At 32.9% G+C, this 19,909-nt stretch overlaps 1 protein-coding gene across 1 annotated transcript in view; it reads right to left on the reverse strand.

Annotated features, from left to right (window-relative positions):
- The window catches only part of LOC145263843 (uncharacterized), a 649,003-nt gene that overhangs the window by 36,128 nt on the left and 592,966 nt on the right, over positions 1–19,909 (reverse strand). Inside the window, exons 55-57 of the mRNA XM_080120917.1 lie at positions 19,823–19,909; positions 14,828–15,050; positions 10,230–10,250 (exon numbers count right to left, since the gene is read on the reverse strand). The exon at positions 19,823–19,909 is cut by the window's right edge and continues 109 nt beyond it. Of these exons, the coding sequence (XP_079977043.1) occupies positions 10,230–10,250; positions 14,828–15,050; positions 19,823–19,909 (331 nt within the window). The remainder of the gene's footprint in view (positions 1–10,229; positions 10,251–14,827; positions 15,051–19,822) is intronic.

Here is a 19,909-nt window from a genome sequence, read left to right on the forward strand (position 1 = left end):
GATGAATTCTCACGAGAATGAAACGTGGAATATTCTGTATAGCTTAATTGCTATATATATTTTATAACTTATTATGTAGCTCTACTCATGCATTGAGCACTGTTGAAGTAAATACTTAAAGTTTACGCATAAAGTTATACTTTCATATATTAATTTATGTGATTAAACGAAGTAGTCATATATATATATATATATATATATATATATATATATATATATATATATATAGAGAGAGAGAGAGAGAGAGAGAGCTTAATGCGTAAGAGGAAGAGAGAGAGAGAGAGAGAGAGTTCAATTCTGCAAGAGGAGACTTATCTGGATAATGCCAAGCTCAACAATTATCATTGGAGCTTATACAATAGGACAACAATAATATGAAATGAAGTCACAAAACTATATATTGGTAGATATAGAATGGATCATTTATTGAATAATGGAATACAAGCAATATTTGGGGGATAGAAGGAACTCTTTATGCCAGGGGATTTCGAAGCCTAATGCTTCTCATCAGAAAAAGATTAAGAGGAATTATAGAATGTTGGGGGAAGCTTTATTGAATTCTAAATAAATAAAGGAGAAGCTTGTTATATATAGTATGATATATAAGATTGTAAATGGTCTTTAACATAGCGTTGAGTTTAAGGGGTATATGTTTTAGGGTTAAATTGGGGGTGTATTGTTACTGCGTGGTAAAATTTTAACGGTTTGTGGAGTGTCTATTATCTATGGAAATGGTATTTTTGACAGGTGCAACCTAAACGGCAAATGGCGGATATAAAGTCGCTTATAAATTGGGGGGGGGGGTTAATGCAAGGTTGTAAATTAATTAGGTAATGAACCCAACGCTAGACGCCGCATCTTTCCCATGCTACCTAGCACCTTCTCTACTCTTCTGATGAGAAGCATTAGGCTTCGAAATGCCCTGGCATAAAGAGTCCCTTCTATCCCCAAATTTTGCTTGTATTCCATTATTCAATAAATGATCCATTCTATACCTACCAATATATAGTTTTGTGACTTCATTTCATACTCTTGTTGTCTTATTATATATATATATATACATACATATATATATATATGCATACATATATATATATATATGCATACATATATATATATATATATGCATACATATACAGGTATATATATTGTTGCTTCATCACAAATCATTGCCATCTCATCAGATTTCTTTACTGTCATCCATTCCTCATCTACAACTTTGTAGCACAACAGGGGCAGTCCAACATCATACTTTCAATTTCTGCGTGACACATGAGATTGAAATGCGACATCGGCACATCATTGGATTATAGTGATGTACAACACAAGTACCATTCTTTGTGCCGCCATGATTAAAACCGGGTGACATTTTCTCATTTTTCTATGCTTGTCCCGTCTTTATTATTTTTTTTACTGTTAATAGAGATAAGCAATGATGGAAGCGAAAGTGTTAGGCACAACAAAAACATGAGGTGGCAGTGGAGTGGGATGCCCAAACAACATTCAATGAGAGAGGACGAAAGTGATAAACAGTAAGTTAGTAAGAAATGGATCACTTGATAAGTCAGTTGCAGATCATGACCAATTAGAACAATTAAAATGTAAGATTTTTTGTATCCAAACATAAAACATAACTCAATCCCTAAACTAAGGAATATTTTAATATGTATTTTGTACAATTAAAATGTGTAGGAAAAAAAGCCATAGTTAAAGAACGTTTAGTATAATATATATATATATATATATATATATATATATATATATATATATATATATATATATATATATATATATATATATATATGTGTATATATATATATATGTGTGTATATATATATATGTGTGTATATATATATATGTGTGTATATATATATATATGTGTGTATATATATATATATATATATATACACATATATATATATATATAGCAACATAATATATATATATATATATATATATATATATGTGTATATATATATATGTGTGTGTATATATATATATATGTGTATATACATATATATATATATATATATATATATATATTATGTTGCTATATATATATATATATGTGTATATATATATATATATATATTATGTTGCTATATATATATATATGTGTGTATATATATATATATATATATATATATATATATTATGTTGCTATATATATATATATATGTGTGTATATATATATATATATATATTATGTTGCTATATATATATATATATGTGTGTGTATATATATATATATATATATATATATATATATATATATATAGCAACATAATGCTGATATGCTTTTAGCAAGCTTTAGATTGAAACACTAGCAAAAGAAAAACAAACAAAAAAATGATAAATGGTTGAATTATAAAAAAATTTAAATAATATCTTTTTTAACGGCAAGGGTGTAAGTTCCATTAGTGTTGATTCAATTTGAAAAAATAAAATATGCATCAAGTGCGCTTGAAAGCCAAATCACAACGCAATATTATGAAAATAAACAAATATTTTACTTGTTTGAAATTTATCACAAAAATATATTTCAGAGTTATACTCCATCCTCAGTATTTTATTTTCTTTCTTTTTTTATTTCTTATTCTTCTTTCTTGCCATGTTATAAGGTTGGAGAAAGAAAAGTCTGTTTGTAAAGATCCGCTTATTGTCTCTCAGTGGTTGTATTTTGAAATGTTGGAACGGTGCGTTGATTATGCAAGATTAACATCAAAGGTGTGAGTTTCATATAGAAACGTTGATTCAATTCGAATAAAATATGCATCAAGAGTGCTTAAAAGCCAAATCACATCTTTTTTATTTTTTATTTTCGATTTTTAATCAACTTGTGACAAAAATTAGCAAGCAACATTTAACAAAACAAAACAAGATAAACATGATTTTAAGTTTAAAAGTGATGCATATGGCTTTGTCGCAATATGATTTTTAAATATCATTTGGATTGTTCGGACCATTGTTCTCATCTTGATTGTTTTTCTCACAACGTTTCGGCCGATGTAACCTCCAACCATCTTCAGGTGTATTTACACCTGATGTTATTAGTGAATAGTGAAAAATGTTTTTCTTTTTTTTGTTTTTCCAAATGTTTTTTTTTTTCCTCAAATGTTTTTGTTTTATTATTTTTTTTTGTTTTTTGTTTTTTTATGGTATTCATATAGTTTACCAAACACATAAGATTACTTTGGTATGAGTGGCATGGTTTCGTCATAGTTTTACTTATTTATATTGAAAAAAAAAAAAAAAAAAAAAAATTTTTCAAAATAACAGCCAAATTTTATCAACTAGTTTTATTTGATTTCCCAAGCGGCAACAGGATAAATTAATCCACTGTATTAATTTTGTTGTCTGATATTTGCAAATTTATTTAAAAAAAAAACACTATTATTTCTTTCTCGTAAAATAAAACAAACTCTACCACTAACCCTAAGTCCGGATGGCAATGATAATAATTTTCAATAAAGTCTGATTTTATTATGTGTTAATTAATAACTGCAAAGAAAAAAAAAATGCAAAAATATTTGTACAAATCAGAAAACAAATTAGTATATGTAAAAAAATCCACAAAAAAAATCAAAAAAGAAATTAATATTTAAAAAAATATTTTTCTGCAAAAGTCAGAAATAATTTAATATGGTAGATTAATTTTTCCTGATAATGCTTGGAAAATCGGATAAAACTAGGCAGTTATTTTGGGTGCTAACTATTTCAATATAAACTAACTAATGGCTTGATACAAGAGTGGATTGATTTGATTGGTTGATCACCACATTATATAGACAGATCTGCAATAGTATAGTTTTGCACTCAATAAGAGAAACAATTCTTAGGACATATTTACTGTCAAAAAGGTATAGAGCATCTGGTACTGACTGGTAGAATGCCAGGATCGAAAAAGCAAGGTTGACCAAGATGCACTTTGATGGACAACTTGATCGATTGGATGAGATTATCAACAAAAGTTGAGCTATTTCAGGCTATGGATAGCCACCCACATTGGAGATCCGTGGTCACCAATGCTGTTAAACAGCAGGGCTGCTGCTGCTGCTGATGATGATGATGATGAAGAGAAACATTGTGAAGCACAAATAGAGAAGAGTGCTTAATCCCCTCCTCTCATCATGCCCCCTTTTTCATAATATTTCTCAGTATTCTTGAGTATTTGTGGCATACATTCAAGTTGATCCTGCACATAATCAAATTTCTTCATGCCACTAAATGTAATCGATCATCAAATTATAAGAAATATGGGTACTTATACAGAATACGAAACGCACTGAAATAATAATGTTATTATTTAGAAACCATTCTTAACATAGTAAGGGGAGAGTGTTCTGTAGAAGTCCTAAGTAATTCGGAAATCATAATAGTTTCTTTCTTTTTTTTTTTAATTCACAATAAAATAATCCAATAAAAAACAAAATTGAATCAAAAATTATTGTCATAATGAAATAAAATGCTATTAAAATATTCAAGTGTTTAAAAAAAAAAATTTACCCCCCCCCCCCGGGACAAATCAAGTAAGAACACATATTTAATAGTTAAAAAAAATGGATGCAGGTGTGGCAAATCAGGAGATAATTTCTTTTAAAATCTGAAGAAGGGAAAACAAAACAAAAAGCTGAAAAGCAATTAAAAAAAAAATTTTTGAACAACCAAAACAGTTTTTAGTGCTTGTGAAGAATAGTGGATTTTGAAACAAATGCATTTCGGGTGAAAACATTACATATTCATGTGTCATGTAAAAATTAGTATAAATTCCAAAAATTCCCCCCCCCCCCAAAAAAAAATGACCCAGTAGAAAAATAATTACAAGTAAAAATTAAATGGAATCACTTGATGAGTCAGTTGCAGATCATGACCAATTAGAACAATTAAAATGTAAGATTTGTTGAGTTTTATCATTGGCTTTAATGTGAAAGAGGTCTCAAAAACCAGGGGCAGTAACTGCAATCGATTAATCTAAACAATGTGCTATTTCAAAATACAAAATGTGAAACCCTTATTGTGGGTTTTTTTTTTGTAAAAGCTGAACCTGGCACACCTTCAACTGGACCATTTTTGGAATTTATACAAATTTTGACACGACACATAAGTATGTAATAATGTTTTCACCTGAAATGTGTTTGTTTCAAAATCTACTATTTGACACATGCACCCAGCCTTTTCCATTTTTCTATAAACAATGTAGATAAGTTAAAATATGTATTTATTATCTAAACTAACAAGTAATTAATAATTTTGATGTAACGAGTCTGGAGGATTCGTTTAATCTTGGTTGTAGTCAGTTAACGTACTTCCTAACTTCTGGTGTGGCTGCTACCAGAAACGGTGACAAAGCAAATCAGTTCCTTCACTTTTTATCTCATGCCTATCTGCTCTGTGCATGTATTCATTTTTTTGTTTTATTGTTTGTTTGTTTGGTTGTTTAGTTTTTTTTAACAGAATATAAATCCTTTTCGGGTTATTTAATGGCAAATCCTCCAGTAGTTTAGACAAAGGTTTTTATGTTTTTAAATATTGATTCATAGGGTTTAGTTGGGTTGTTTTGTAGAGAAAGAATTTTTATTTTATTTATTTTTTTTTTTGAAAAAAGGCTTGTTACTCTAAAAAAAAAAGGAAAGTATTTGATCGAGGCGGTTGTTTTCGAAGATGTTCTTCATATTGTTGGATTTAAGATATTGTTTTCTGACATTATCACTGGCTCTATATTCCACAAAAATGTGTTTAATCGTGCAAGTTTTTTGATAGAATGTGCATTGTGGTTATTGTTCTTGTTTCAGTATGTAGGAGTGTGTGAGTTTTGTATGACTGATATGAATTTTGGATATGACAATTTGTTATTCTAGTAGTTGGTTTCCATTCTTCCAGAATGGATTTAATTTGGTTTAATTTGTTATTTGTGTTCTTGTTCTATTGTTGTTGTCATTTCGCATAAAAATATTTGATTGATTTTGGGTTTAAACTCAGTATATGGAATGTTTATTGTTTCAGGGTTCAGGTTTAGTGCTGATTTGGCTGCTAAGTCGGCTCTTTCATTTCCTTTTATTCCAATGTGGCTTGGGATCCAGCATATAATTATTTCTTTGTGTTTAGATAATGAGTCAATTCTGTTTAGGAGTTTAATGGTTAGAGGGTTTTCGAGTTTTTTGTTATTGTGCTATTTTTATCTGTGTGATTTTATTAATTTTTATTGCATACTTTTCAATAATGTCCTTTCCTTATATTTTATTTCTATAAATCGCTTCACAATAGAAATACTGAAGAAAGTGAAGGAACTGATTTGCCTTGTCACCGCTTCTGGTAGTGCTATTCCAGAAGTTAAAAAGTATGTTAGCTGACTATAATATTGTTATGTTTGACGTTCATCTTCGTCGCCAACTGTTATGTTTGCAGGTTGAACCAAATAACGTATAAGGCAATACAAATGAAGACTCAACAAACAAAGGTAGATCAATAAGGAGTGTATTAGGAAAAGTATATTTACGGTATATTTACATAATGGTTGTCAAGTAAGAGAGTCTTGGCTGGAGAACATATCTGCTCTCGGCTTGGCCTTCGGTGACTTCTGGTTAACACACACTCAGACTAACTGAGTCTTGCTATTTATGTGTAATATTATCCACATATGTAAATGAGTGGGTGCCACCACAACAAATATTAATTAATCTCTTTATAAAGTTAAGGATGTGTATATGTTTATATATTTCTATTTATGGGATTACATCTTAAATTAATTAAACTGATTACTAGCAGAACTTGTGAAAATTTCACAGAATGAGAAATATATTTGATCAACAAATGTTTTGATAAACCTGATATTTTTCTGAATAGTGCAAAAATATTAATGTTTTTGATAGAAAAACCAATAACACACAGCAAATATGAGTTTATTAGTGTCCATTGCATTTTAAATATAGAACTGACCTAAATGCAATAAATTAATAAATACTAATAAATCCTCATAAAGTAATATTGTGCTACATAGTTCAATACAAATAAGATACATTAATAAGTATTAATAAATTGAAAAAAAAAATGCTTTGTATTATTTAAATGACTATTCTCATCTTGGATGTTATTCTCACACCGTTTCAATCAATGTAACATCCAACTTTCTTCAGGGAATGCGTCATCAAACTTGGGAATCTTTATATTGACCTCAGGAGTCCGTACAAAATTTTAAATGGAACCCTTTTTATTTAGTCCCTGTAGTTTGATCTCATTCCATGAGCCATAGCTGGGTAGAAGTTTAGCGCCTATGGATTAAATAAAGAGTCCATCATCCTCATTCGGTTTTGGTGTGGGGTGTCCCATACTTGGATGTGTGAATCATGAGGCAAGGATTTACGCCAGCTTTTTATGTGATCTGAGTCATCGGTCTGTAGTCCGTTTCAAATTTTGCACAAATGTCTGATTGGATTATTCAAATTACAATCCTCATCTTGGATGTTATTCTCGCAATGTTTCGACTGGTGTAACATTTGATTTTCTTCAGGTGTATGTCGATAACTCGGTTATCTAAAAAAATTTTTGAATGTAACTCTTATTTAATCCACAAAGGTTCTATGAGCCATCATTCGGTTTTGGTATGTAAGATGCTGTAGAGTGTCTTGTACTTGGATATGGGTAACATAAGGCAGTTCTTCATGCAGTCTGATCTATAGGTCCATTCAAATTATTTTTACAGATTCAGGAGTTTGACAAGACACACCTAAGGTCAAAGATTACATCAGCCAAAACACTGAGAATATAACATCACAGATGAGAACTACAAAGAAAACAATATTAAAGAATTATTTGATAAAAACAATCCCCACACCATACTCTCATATCTTAAAAAAATTGGCCTTTATAAAAAATTTTAAAAAGAACCCTTTATACAACGGTTCTGGATATGACCTAAAACTATATCTGATGGTGAGGCCCCACATTGCGGGCCTTGGGGAGTGTGGAGTTACCCTTTAATTGCCATTGCTCCCAGGTCCACTCTGACCCGGAGTGGTAGTACCTGTTAGGGTCCCAACTATGGGTTAAATAGAATCCAACTTAAAAAACAAATATACTCCATTAAAAAAATCATTCCTCAAATTAATTAAATAACCTGAAAAAGGTTGATATGCCGTAAAACAAAAACAACCAACCAATCAACAGATGAGAACAGTAGTTTGAATTACAAGGTGGAATGATAAAATTGTCGCCTTAGAAAAGATGACACAATTCCATTTCCGTTTGATGAAACTCAGTCTTCTTTTTTTGTTGCAAACCATCTACTAGTTGGCCAGTTGTGTACAAATCCCAAGGGCGCTAGGAGCCTTTTATCATGTCTGACACAATGAGCAAAATTGGAGATGCGCCACTGTACAACTCATACTCTCTCCTGATCCAAGTTATGACAACAGGACCATTGCCAGCAGCCTCAAATTTCATCACTGGATTGATACAAATAATAGGGACATGCTCAGAGTGATGAAAAAGTTTCGGGCCATGGTTATAGTCTTTGCTGCGGTTTCAAGTTAGAGCCATATTGTGCCACCTCACATCTTTGAAGTCGGCTTGAAAGTCAACACCAAAGTGTACCTGAATGTGCTTAAAAGTGTGGTGATCCTCTGGTGCAATCAGGTGGGTGCTAGCAGACCATGTGTGTGGCAGCAGAACTCTGTATCGATCCACAAGTCCAAAGAGACCCAGGCTTGGCTTCAGAAGGAGTGCTATGACTTTGTAATCCTTCTCACACTGCCCCCCCCTCCAGATTGTAACCTGCTGGACTACTTTGCTTTGACCTCCCACAACACCAAAGCCAGCCTGATCACCACCATCCAACCAGTATTTGCTGAGCTCCCGCCAGCACTTGTGGAAAAGGTATGTTCCCAGTTCTGGACCCGTATCGAAGTGGTGATTGAGGCTGAAAGTGGCTACATTGAAGAGATGTCAGCTCTACTACATAATCAAGTAATCTCGATTGATTTTTTTCAATAAAAGTTTTAAAATAAAGCTGTAGTGTTGTTTTCTTTAGGGCAACAACTTTATTGTTCCCCCCAGTATAAATTATTAATCCTCATCTCAAATTTGTTTAATATTTCTATGCTCAATACTAAGAGGCATTCTTCTGGAGGTGAAAGTTCAATCCTTATTGTTAACAACACTCAGAATACAATTACGAATTAAGACTTCGATCTGGTCATGGCTGACGGAACAAGAGCATGCTACCCCCATGGATTAAATAAAGGGTTTAATTTGAAATTTTGTGCAGATTCTTGAGTTTGACAAGAAAAGGTTAGAGATTATATTAGCCAAAATGTTGTGAGATCAGTAGTTCAAATAATCCAAATTATTAATCCTCATTGCAAAAATTCTTAAACATAAAAAAGCGATATATATTATTAAATTGAACTCTGTTCCGTCTGCCTGCTTCCCTCCGGACTACAATTTGGATGTGTTCAAGTCCAATGTTAACAAATTCCTAATGAACCGCCCCCTTAAGTAAACACTTCAGCAAATCTCCTCACTAACTTTATGTACTTGCAATAACCCTTATCCCTGAGTGGCTTCCGGGCCTTGATACGTGGTGATCACTGTGTAAAAAAAAAAAAAAAAAAAAAAATTGGAATTCATTATTGGGCCCGTGGCGCAGTTGATAGAGACGTTGAATCTCTACGGTTCCAGGTGAGCATTGTCTGAAGATAACGGTTTCAATCCTACCCAAAGCCGGCCAGAGGCTTATTTGGCCAAAACGTGGTGAAACAACAACAACTATGGAAGGCAGTAATTGCTGAGGATGCAGTTAGGAGATTCGGAGTTCCTATTCCGTCGCGGTTACCACCTGACGAAGGCCAGAGGAATAGTTGTCAAACAACAACTAAAAAAGACGAGGATGATAATACCGCAATAGATGAATTGATAAAAAAGCAACTTAAAAAAAATTTTACTGTCATTGCAAAGAAGCGAGCTAATACTTTGAAGTTTTTCAGCTGCTCATTATCGCTAAAAACATTTCAGTCGGGTGTTCACACTAATAATGGCACAACAAAGACTTACAACATAAAATTACAACATTGGGACACGCAAATTTAAACATGCAAAGAAAACAACGGTTAAAAACTTTTTTTTTTTTTTTTTTTAAATTTTAAGGCCAAAATTCATAAGCGGTAAAAAAAAAAAAAAAATGCAAAATGGCAGATGGTGAGTGACACCAAAAGAGGATTGCGGAATAAACTTACAGCATTTCTTCCCATAAACACCTGCAGATAAATCGAATAAACACATAGAAAGATCAGAGGTGCCATCTTTGGAAATTTTAATTTTTTTTAAATGGAAGTCGCTCCAGACAAGGTATGAAGCCACTTGATGAAAGGAGCTAATGATGATGATAAAAAAAAAAAAAAAAAAATAAGAGGAAGGTTGAAGAACTTCAAGAAAAACAACTTTGAAAGAGACCCTGTCACCAGTATTATAATCCCCTGGACTCTAAACAAGCTAGCGAAAAAGTAAGCCCTTTAAGAGCCCAATAAGGAAGGAAAGGGTTACATGGCTGACAAAAATGTCTGCGCCTAAACCAATAAAAAAAAAAAAAAGAAGAGCCAACATAAATGGTGTGTGATGATTTATGGAAATAGTTTCGTGGAAGATGATGCTTCGCTTTTCAAATTTCTTTAAGTCGTTTCATTGCAATATTACTGTATACACCGGTTCCCATTATAGATCATCAAAGTTAAGTAATGTTGAGCCTGGCCAGTACCAGATGGGTGATCATCTGGGAATACTTTATATTTTTAAAGTACATGGAACTATGGGTCCTTGTGGACATCAATTTTGTTGTAGTGAAAGAGGAAAATATACAAAAGGAGTTCTGCTTATTAGTGTGTGTCGGTTGGCACTAACCCTATTCGGGTTTAACTGGCTTACTCCAAAGGAGGAAGTTTCACGGGAGTATGAAATTCACAAGCAGTCCTCAGTCGCATGTATATCTCTGTTAGGGGAGATGACGACGTTCGGTTTTTGCAACTCATGCAGGGAGGTGTCGACATCCTCCTACATACAGCGCCTGGAATTCTCAAATTGGTCACCCATTTTAGTAATGACCAGGCTCAATGTTGCTTAACTTTGGTGATCTGACGGGAACTGGTGTTTCAACATGATTGTGCAGTACTATTGTGCTTATTAGTACTTATATGATTAAAAAAAAAAAGGTTTTACCTATAATAAAATATTAACTTGTCAATTTAATAAAAAGTTGTCTTGCTGGATATGACTCCAAAATTGATGTTTGACAAACATGTTTCACATAGAAATGATGTTCTCATTGATGACAGGGATTTCAATGTGGATCTTGAATTGAACATTATCACCTCTACTCTAATTTCTTCCTTTTGTTAAACAGCATCATATATTCATGGTCATGGCTGCATCAATCACCCTGGGTCGGTTAGGCTAACTCTTTCCAACAAGTTCACCACCTCCTGAACACCGACTGACCAAGGCTGCTCCCATTATGAACGCAAGCCATTCGCAGCTTCAGCGACAGACCCTGTAAAAATGAGGGTTCTAAGCAAGGTTTTGAGTTGGCCATCGTGAATTTTCTTCACGCTGGGTTGGTGACTTTATGGATGAAGTCACTTGGTTGTCAACGAAGGGCACGGTTGAACCAACAAAGGCGTCTAGCAAGGAGAGATTTTTGAAGGAATTGGATCTTGCAATGAGCGCGAACTGCACTGTTGGAGATAAACTGTTGCCAGCAGACACAGAGGATTTTTAGCCTTTTATCGTTTCGAGACCCAACTCCGCCTGAATAGAGTAAATTCTATTACAATAATATATACATGCACACTTATGTCACAACACCAATTCATAAAAATAAAAAACACAACATCTCAACACATTCAAATTTATCTTCTTACCGAGCAACATACTCAAAAAAACACGTTGACACAATACTATAAATAAGCCTGAAGAATCCTAGCGTGGATGAAGCGTGGAATATTCTGTGTAGCTTAATCGCCATATATATTTTATAACTTACTAACTAGCTCTACATACGTATTGAGCACTGTTGAAGTAAATACTTAAAGTTTACGCATAAATTTATACTTTCGTATATTAATTTATGTGAGTAAATGAATTAGTTTATATATATATATATATATATATATATATATATATATATATATATATATATATAAATATATAAACTACAGAAACATACACTTTTACAAAAATATATATTTTGAATAGCAAACAATTTCATTGCAACATTTCAAATCAAGTATATTTACAGAAAAACAATTACAGTAGAAGTTGAAAGGAGCAAGTTTAGCATTATACACACTGACATCATCTAAAAGCCATAACTTCTGTAGACAAAGAAAACATGTTTCAAAATTGATTTGATCTCAGTGTTAGATATTGAGTATTGCAGATATGCTATGATATAATTTAGTTAGTTGAGAATTACAGGAAATGAAATTGCTAAGAGGTTAGCTGGTAGCAAATTGATGATTCCAAATTAAAAATTGCTTAGGATGTGGAAATGTACTAGAAATGGATATGACATTACATGGCGCTAAGGGAGAGGGTAATAAAAAAAGTCAAGGTGTTCAGACGTGTAAAGATATAGGTTGATAAAATAATTTATAATTAAGTGCTATTGCAAAAACTAACTATACACAAAGCGGCTCCTTTACACACTGGGAACATAATTCTGTAGTTTTGTTGTTGATTTTCCAAACTTTTCTAAACACTTTGTATGACCTTAGAGGAAGATTAAATCTGAACACTATGGATGTGTGCAGAACATGAGACTTTGTTGGTTTGGTCACATTGAAAGAATAAATGAGAGTTATTAAGTAGTAAATGTAAAGCAGTTAAGATAGTAGGGTCAGTTGACAAAGGAGGCCAAAGAAAAAGCTGTCCAACACATTTCAGCTTGTACAATGGTGACCAAACTGAATATGAGGATGAAAGAATTAATATGGGAGTACTTGAGTTAAGAACTGTTGCAATAGCAGGGTTAAGTGGCAGAGGAATGCCAAAGAAAACAGGAAATGATAACGATAGATTTGAGAGAAAGAGGGATTAATAAAGACCTGGCCAGAGATAGATTAGTTCGAAAGTCAATTTCTAAAAGCCAGAATGTAAAATAGAGATTAAACCAATTTTAAAAAAAATTATTAAAATTTTTTTATGGCATTTCAGCCTTCAACTAATGGATTATTTGAACGCCAAATCAAATTGTCGGATGGAATTCAATATGTGTAGGATAATTTTCATATTAATTTTTTTATTTATTATCTCAAGGATAATTTAAATTAATTTTTAGTAAAAAGTTTTATTACCCGAATTAAGTTTAAGTTATTGTGCAGGTTAGCGTTTTTTTTTGGGGGGGGAGGGGGGCATATCAACCCATTTAGAGCTATTAAAAGATAGATCCAGTCATTTTAATATGAAGGGCATTCCAAGTAATGCCTCCTATTTATCTTTATTCTGCCTAAATGGATCAGAGGGGATTGCAAATTGCATTGTTATGATGACTGAAGTTATGGTTCATGACCTGAAAGTTTCATCACTCTGTTGTAGATATTGACCGTGTGAGACTCTAAGAAAGCAACCCCTATTATTGATGTGCTTCAGAAGCAGAGATGAGTCATTAAATTTCTATCATAAGTACGTTGAGAATGGTGGTGACTATGTAGAAAAATAAATTCTGGAGCATAAAAGGTTGCTCGTTTTAATGGTGCCACTTCCATCTTGATAGCTCTTCAACTTTTTGTTAAAATAAAAAGAAGCTTTACTTTTGGAAAAACCCTTGTATGACAAAGCGTGTTCCAGATGCCCAGGCACAACCATCAATTATCACTGGCAAAAGTGCATTGAGAATGGTGGTGACTATGTAGAAAAATAAATTTGGGAGCACAAAAGTTTGCTTGATTTAATGGTACCACTCCTATCTTCATAGCTCTTCAACTTTTTGAGTTAAGAAAAATCAAAGGTTTTACTTTTGGAACAACCCTTGTAAATCTTTGTTTCAAATATTCATGCAGTTTGCTTTTATTATTCAATTAGGATGAAAGTTAAACGGCTGATTATAGTTTCACATTTTTAAAAAAAATTTTAATATATTTTTTGTCAGACGCTTCTTTATTACAACAGCAAAATTCAAAAATCGAAAATTAAATTTCAAGAAAAACCAGTGGTATCTACTAAATTTTCATGTCACAGTAATAGGCATATCCAAAAGTTATGAAAAGCAATCAGATATGAAAATTAATTATTAATGAAAACAGTTTTCAAAGTTTTGTTAAATTATCCTAAGATTTCCAAAGTTTTCAGAAAATAATTACTTCCCTTGTTACAATTCAAACTCTCCGGTTCCTTTTTTTTTTAGCAAAACTCAATTTCTGCTAATTGTTTTTGAAAACTATTTTATTTAATAATCAATTTTCTACTTTATCATTTTTCGTAATTTTTGGATATGTTCATTATTGCGACATGGCAATTAAGTGGGCACTATTGATTTTATTTGAAATTTAAGATTTCGATTTTCGAATTTGTGCTGAAAGAAATATAGATTGTCTTAAAATTTCTTTCAGGTAACAAATATTCTGAGATAAAATCAATTTGAAAATATGCATATTGCATGTCTGTCAAAGCCTGTGAGGAATGTCAGCTAAACACATCCATTTGGACTATTAGCAAAATTTGGGCGTTGAATCTGAACTTGGTTTCACATTTTAAAATCTTTCTGTAAATCTCTAAAGTAGAAGTGAATCTTGGGTAAAAAAAAAAAAAAAAAAAAGAAAAGAATCCGAGATAGGTCACTTACATTAGAGATAAATAACGGCTGTGTTCTTGTTCCAAAGCATCTTTTGTCTTCACCAAATTCACTTGCATGTTCGTGCATTCGTTGTGCATGTCCAGTGAGTGGGATTTTGCTTTGGTCAGTTCAGCAGCCAATTCTGCTGATCTCTTCCGTTCCGTTTCCAATGACGTCTGCAGATCGTCGTGCACGATCCGAGACTGTTGTAACCGATATTCCAACAGTTGAACTGTCGAAATAAAAATGAAAACACATGCGAGAAATTAGGCTTTGCTGATTTTCATAAACAATAAAACATCTACATCAATAAAATTGTCTATGTAACTTATCCATAATTAATTTTTTATTATTATTAATCAAATATTTATTAAAATAAAAAATGCAATAGTACTAAATGAAACTTTTAAACTTGTATTTAACAAAACTAATTTGATTATGGAATTAAATCAGCCACAATGCATTTTTTTCTGATACTATGAAATAACCACGAAAAACAAATAAAAAAAAAATTTTATTCCTTGTTTTTTATGCTTGAAAAAATTTATACAGAGTGCTGTAAAGACCCATGGTGTAATGGATGAAGTATTAGGCCAAATTCAGTTGAATGTAACATTCTTCTGGACATTAAAGGGTCAATCATTAATGCGGGCGATACTAAGAATACATTTGCGTATTGATTTTTTGATGGACTGCTATCTTCATCCTTATAGTTGTTTTTGTTGTTTCACTACGTTTCGGCCAACTATTCTTCTGGCCTTCTTCAGGTGTTAAGGAGAGGTGCGAGCAAACTAATGTCCAAGCAAGCAGGAAGAACAATGGGTCCCAGGAAAAAGTGACCTAATCTACATTTAGGCAAACAAAAATAAATATTGGAATCCCCGGACTTGTAGCGACCTGGATCCATGACCTCAATCGGTTATGGGTCAGACCGAAAACCAGCAAAAAGTGCAATAACAAGCTGGCGAGGAAATAGGTTAAGAGGTCGAAGAGATATCAATAAAAAGAGGAGATAAACAAAGCCACAGGCAGACAGTCAGAGAGACGGACAACTGAGGGACACAAATTGACGCAGTTTGCACCCACCCCACCGCCGTCATTGTGTTGAAGTGTGTATATTAAATGTATCGTAAAATAAACTAAGTCTTTTTTTATAAACAAAGTGTCTTGTATTCATTGATAAATAAAATAACTGTCCATTTAATCGGTAGATGATCACCAGCCAGACATATATATAACACAGGTGGTTCATCGTGATGGGATAGGAATGCTGGAAACGTAATGAAACAACAATTATGAAGATGAGGATAACAATCTGCAAAAAAAAAATGAATACACAAATTATGAAACCTCATCTCAAAGGATTAAAAAAAAAAAAAATAACATACAATACTAAGAATACAATTGTAAATTACTTCCACCTGGTCATGGCTGATGGAACGAGAACATGCTACCCTTGTGGATTAAATAAAGAGTTCTGTTTGAAATTCTGTGCAGATTCTAGAGTTCAACAGAAAGAATCACGAGTTTGACAAGGTATCATATTTCGATGTTAAAAAAATTATTGAAATGCCATTAAACAAATCAGTCGAAAACAAAATCACTAACAGGCAGAGGGATCCGACATTTAATTTCTTTTACTGAAGGCAAAATCTTTTTAGCTGCTACTCTTCATTCTCACTATTTTTTTTTTTACAAGACAGTTACTTCTTATCAAGGCCTGAAGGTCACTAGAGGATAAGGGTTTATGAGTGTACAGTGGTCACCAGCATAACAGTATAGTAGTTGTAAGTGGTGAAATTGAGTATAATTTGATTATTTAAAGGGATGGCACAACAAGAATTTGTTTACATTGGACTTGAAGGTGACCATTTTGTAGTCAGCTGGAAAGCAGACCAGCAAAACAGAGTACTGTTCAATAAATAACATTGTTAAAAGTTAATTAGTTATTATTGATCTATTTATCTATCTATCCAGTGATATTGTTAAAATAGTTTATATTGGGAGTTATTTATTGTTTATAGAATTAAGTGTAGCAATGGGTTTTAGCTGAAGATGTTTATATAAATTAGCTAGGTTAAATATAAACAAAATAACCTTGGGCAGGTAGACGTGAAAAGGTCACACGTAAGGGATATGTGTGCTTTTTGAATGATGACGTAACAGAACTGAGATCAGGAGGTCGGGAAGTTTAGTCAGTTGAAGGGAGTTGGAGTTTGATCACGAGAGTAAACAGACGGGTGAGTCGAGAGTTAGTCACGAAAGTGAACAGAAGGCCAGGAAGCGTGGCTGGGTAGAGCAAACATGTAGACACTAAAAAGCAGACTCTTTGTGAAGACCATTTGAGACAACTGAAATAAATTTATATTTTAAATATATAAAGTGTTGTTCTTGTGGTTTCACAAAAGAAGAAAGAACAAAGGTTTTAATTGGTTATGGTGTTGGTCATTTCATGTTTCATCAAGCTCAGCAATGAAGAAGAACTCAAACAATAAAGAAAGATATGAAGCTTATATTATTCTTCTTATATATGAACTGTAATATATACCTGTGTGATAACTCACTGATACAACATGATTCAGTTTATACTTCGATATCATATCCTCCTGGCTGAACAATAATACATACGATTTATACGGTTATAATCTGGTACCGTTCGGAGAACAAAAAAATATCACTCTTCTAATATCGTCCCACCTGACTATATAATAGTACCACAAGCAGCCAGTTATAGGAAAAAAGCTTTATGGAATTCGCATTTATATTTAGGCACAGATAGTGGGGGAAATTGTTAATAGTGGTTGTAGCTAAATGAGTGTTTTTGTGAAACTTTGGCAAGGGAGGATCGTAGATTGAAGGTCAGGCAAGTACTTGCCATTAAAATAACAATAGAGCAGAGACAAGCTCTCAACGTCTCTTCTGTGGGAAAGAGATTGCAGAGAAGAGAAACTCAGCTAAAATTTCATTTTAACTGAGTTTCTATATTGTATCATAAATTCATTCGGATTATAAGTTTGTGAGTATACTACAAAAAAAAAAAAAATAATATTGAATTTTACTGACAATTATTTTTTTTTTCCAATAATTAAAAAATCAAAATTGTGAGAACTGCTGTTTTATTTTGTCATTCAATTAAGGCAAATTTTCTAATTAGTTTTATATATTTTAGAAAAGTTTCATTTTATAATTTTTTTTCTTCAAAATTTTTCTTTTATATTTATAGCATTGTTTATTCAAGAAATACCACTTTTTATTCCTTTGTTTATTGAAAGTTATTTGTTTTTTTAATTTCTAGGAATTTGTCAATAACTGTCAAATTTAACAATTAGTTCATTTTACTTGATATATAAAATACACAACAATATTTAACTAATCTTAAAAGGCAATATCAATTTTTTTTTTTGAAATTACATTTTCACCCCAAACAAGGCACAGTGCAACTTTGAGGGGGCTATGATAAGGGACATAAATTGCAGGGATACTATGTAGGGAGTGTAGCAGCAAGATGTCTGTTTACATTACACTTGAACTTCTGCATGTCAGCACAGTAAGGGAAATAGGAACCTGAAAGGGAACTCCAAAGTCTAGCAGTTCTAGGGAAGAAACTATTAGAGTAGAAGGCTTTCTAGCATCTGGGGATCTTTACTGTGTAGGGGTGGAACCTTGCTGCTTGACGGGTTTGTCGGGGGTATTTACATCAAGGGAGTACAAGGGCTTGTAGTTCGTCAGGGCACCTACCATTAAAATACTTGTAAGACAGGCAGAGGGATGCAGCATTTTGTCGATGGGACAGAGATTGAAGTCTAACTGACAGTGTGGGACCTATTAGGTTGATCACTCTTTTTTGAACCATAATAGCAGATACACCAGCCCAAATGTGGCAACAATACTCCACACATGAGTGAATGGTGGCCTTGTAGAGGTACAGAATACTCTCTGGCTTAAATAACTTTCGAACACTGTAGAGAGAGCTCACTTTCTTTGCAGCAGTCTTGGCAATGCCCTTGATGTATTTGTTCCAACTCATGTTCCCTGTGAATGTTAAGTTGAGGAGTTTGAACAAAGTTCTTTCAAGTAACGTATCTTTAGCCATTGCTATTAGTGGTTGAGAAGTGTTCTTGTAATCATTAAAGGAAACAAGCTTAGTCTTGGCAGCATTGAATGTTACCATCCATTTTTGTCCCCATTCCACTACAGATTGGAGATCTTCCTCAAGAGTTTGCACCACTGCCTTGTATATGTGGTCATTCATTTTCCCCTTGTGTTTGTTATAGAGTGTGATGTCGTCAGTGAATATACCGACCTCAGAGATTACTTTATAAGGGAGGTCATTTATGAATATCAGTAATAATAAAGGTCCAAGGATCGACCCCCTGAGGCACATCTGCATTTGTATCATATTGTTTTGAGGTAAAACCATCAAGGACAACTTGGATTCTTCTCTTATTTAAGACTAGCCTGGGTGTCCGGCATTGAGCAAAATAAAAAAAGTGGTAGTAGGAAGGCAGGCTCGAACCCGTACCGCGAAGGAGGAAAAGAATGTGAAAAAAAAAAAAAAAGTGACATCTTTTGCCATTGCATTCATTGCAAAACCGGAAGTGGCGAAAGTTTAAATTAAGGCTATTCAATTGAAAAGAGGGTATGACTTTCGAAAATAGTAGCGAAAAAAGCGACCCCCTCCCTGTAGAAAAGTGCCCAATTGAGTGTGAAGGAATTAATGTTTTTAGCCAATTTTTCGATATTTGTCGTTTGAAGAGTCAAGCTTAAAAACGATACTGATCTCCTGAAAATCCGTTGCCTTTATCGCAAGTTTTAGGCAGACATACCAACGTTCATACATACATACATACATTTAAACAGGCAGGTGAGATTTATATTATAGAAGAATTATCTAAGAAAATTCACATCACCTCCAGTAAAAGACACCACTTACAGGAATGCTTGGCCTGTTATAGGGATGGCCTTGGACTAAACAAAAATAAAATGCAACTGAAGAATTCTTACTGTGTCTTTGAGATTTTTCCTCTCGTTTACTCATCAGCACTTGCAAGTTGGTCAATTTCTCCGAGAGTTCCTGTTTCTCCTCATGGT

The sequence above is a fragment of the Euprymna scolopes genome, chromosome 39, assembly GCF_053919585.1.
Source record: "Euprymna scolopes isolate OS-2025 chromosome 39, ASM5391958v1, whole genome shotgun sequence".
Lineage (NCBI taxonomy): Eukaryota > Metazoa > Mollusca > Cephalopoda > Sepiida > Sepiolidae > Euprymna > Euprymna scolopes.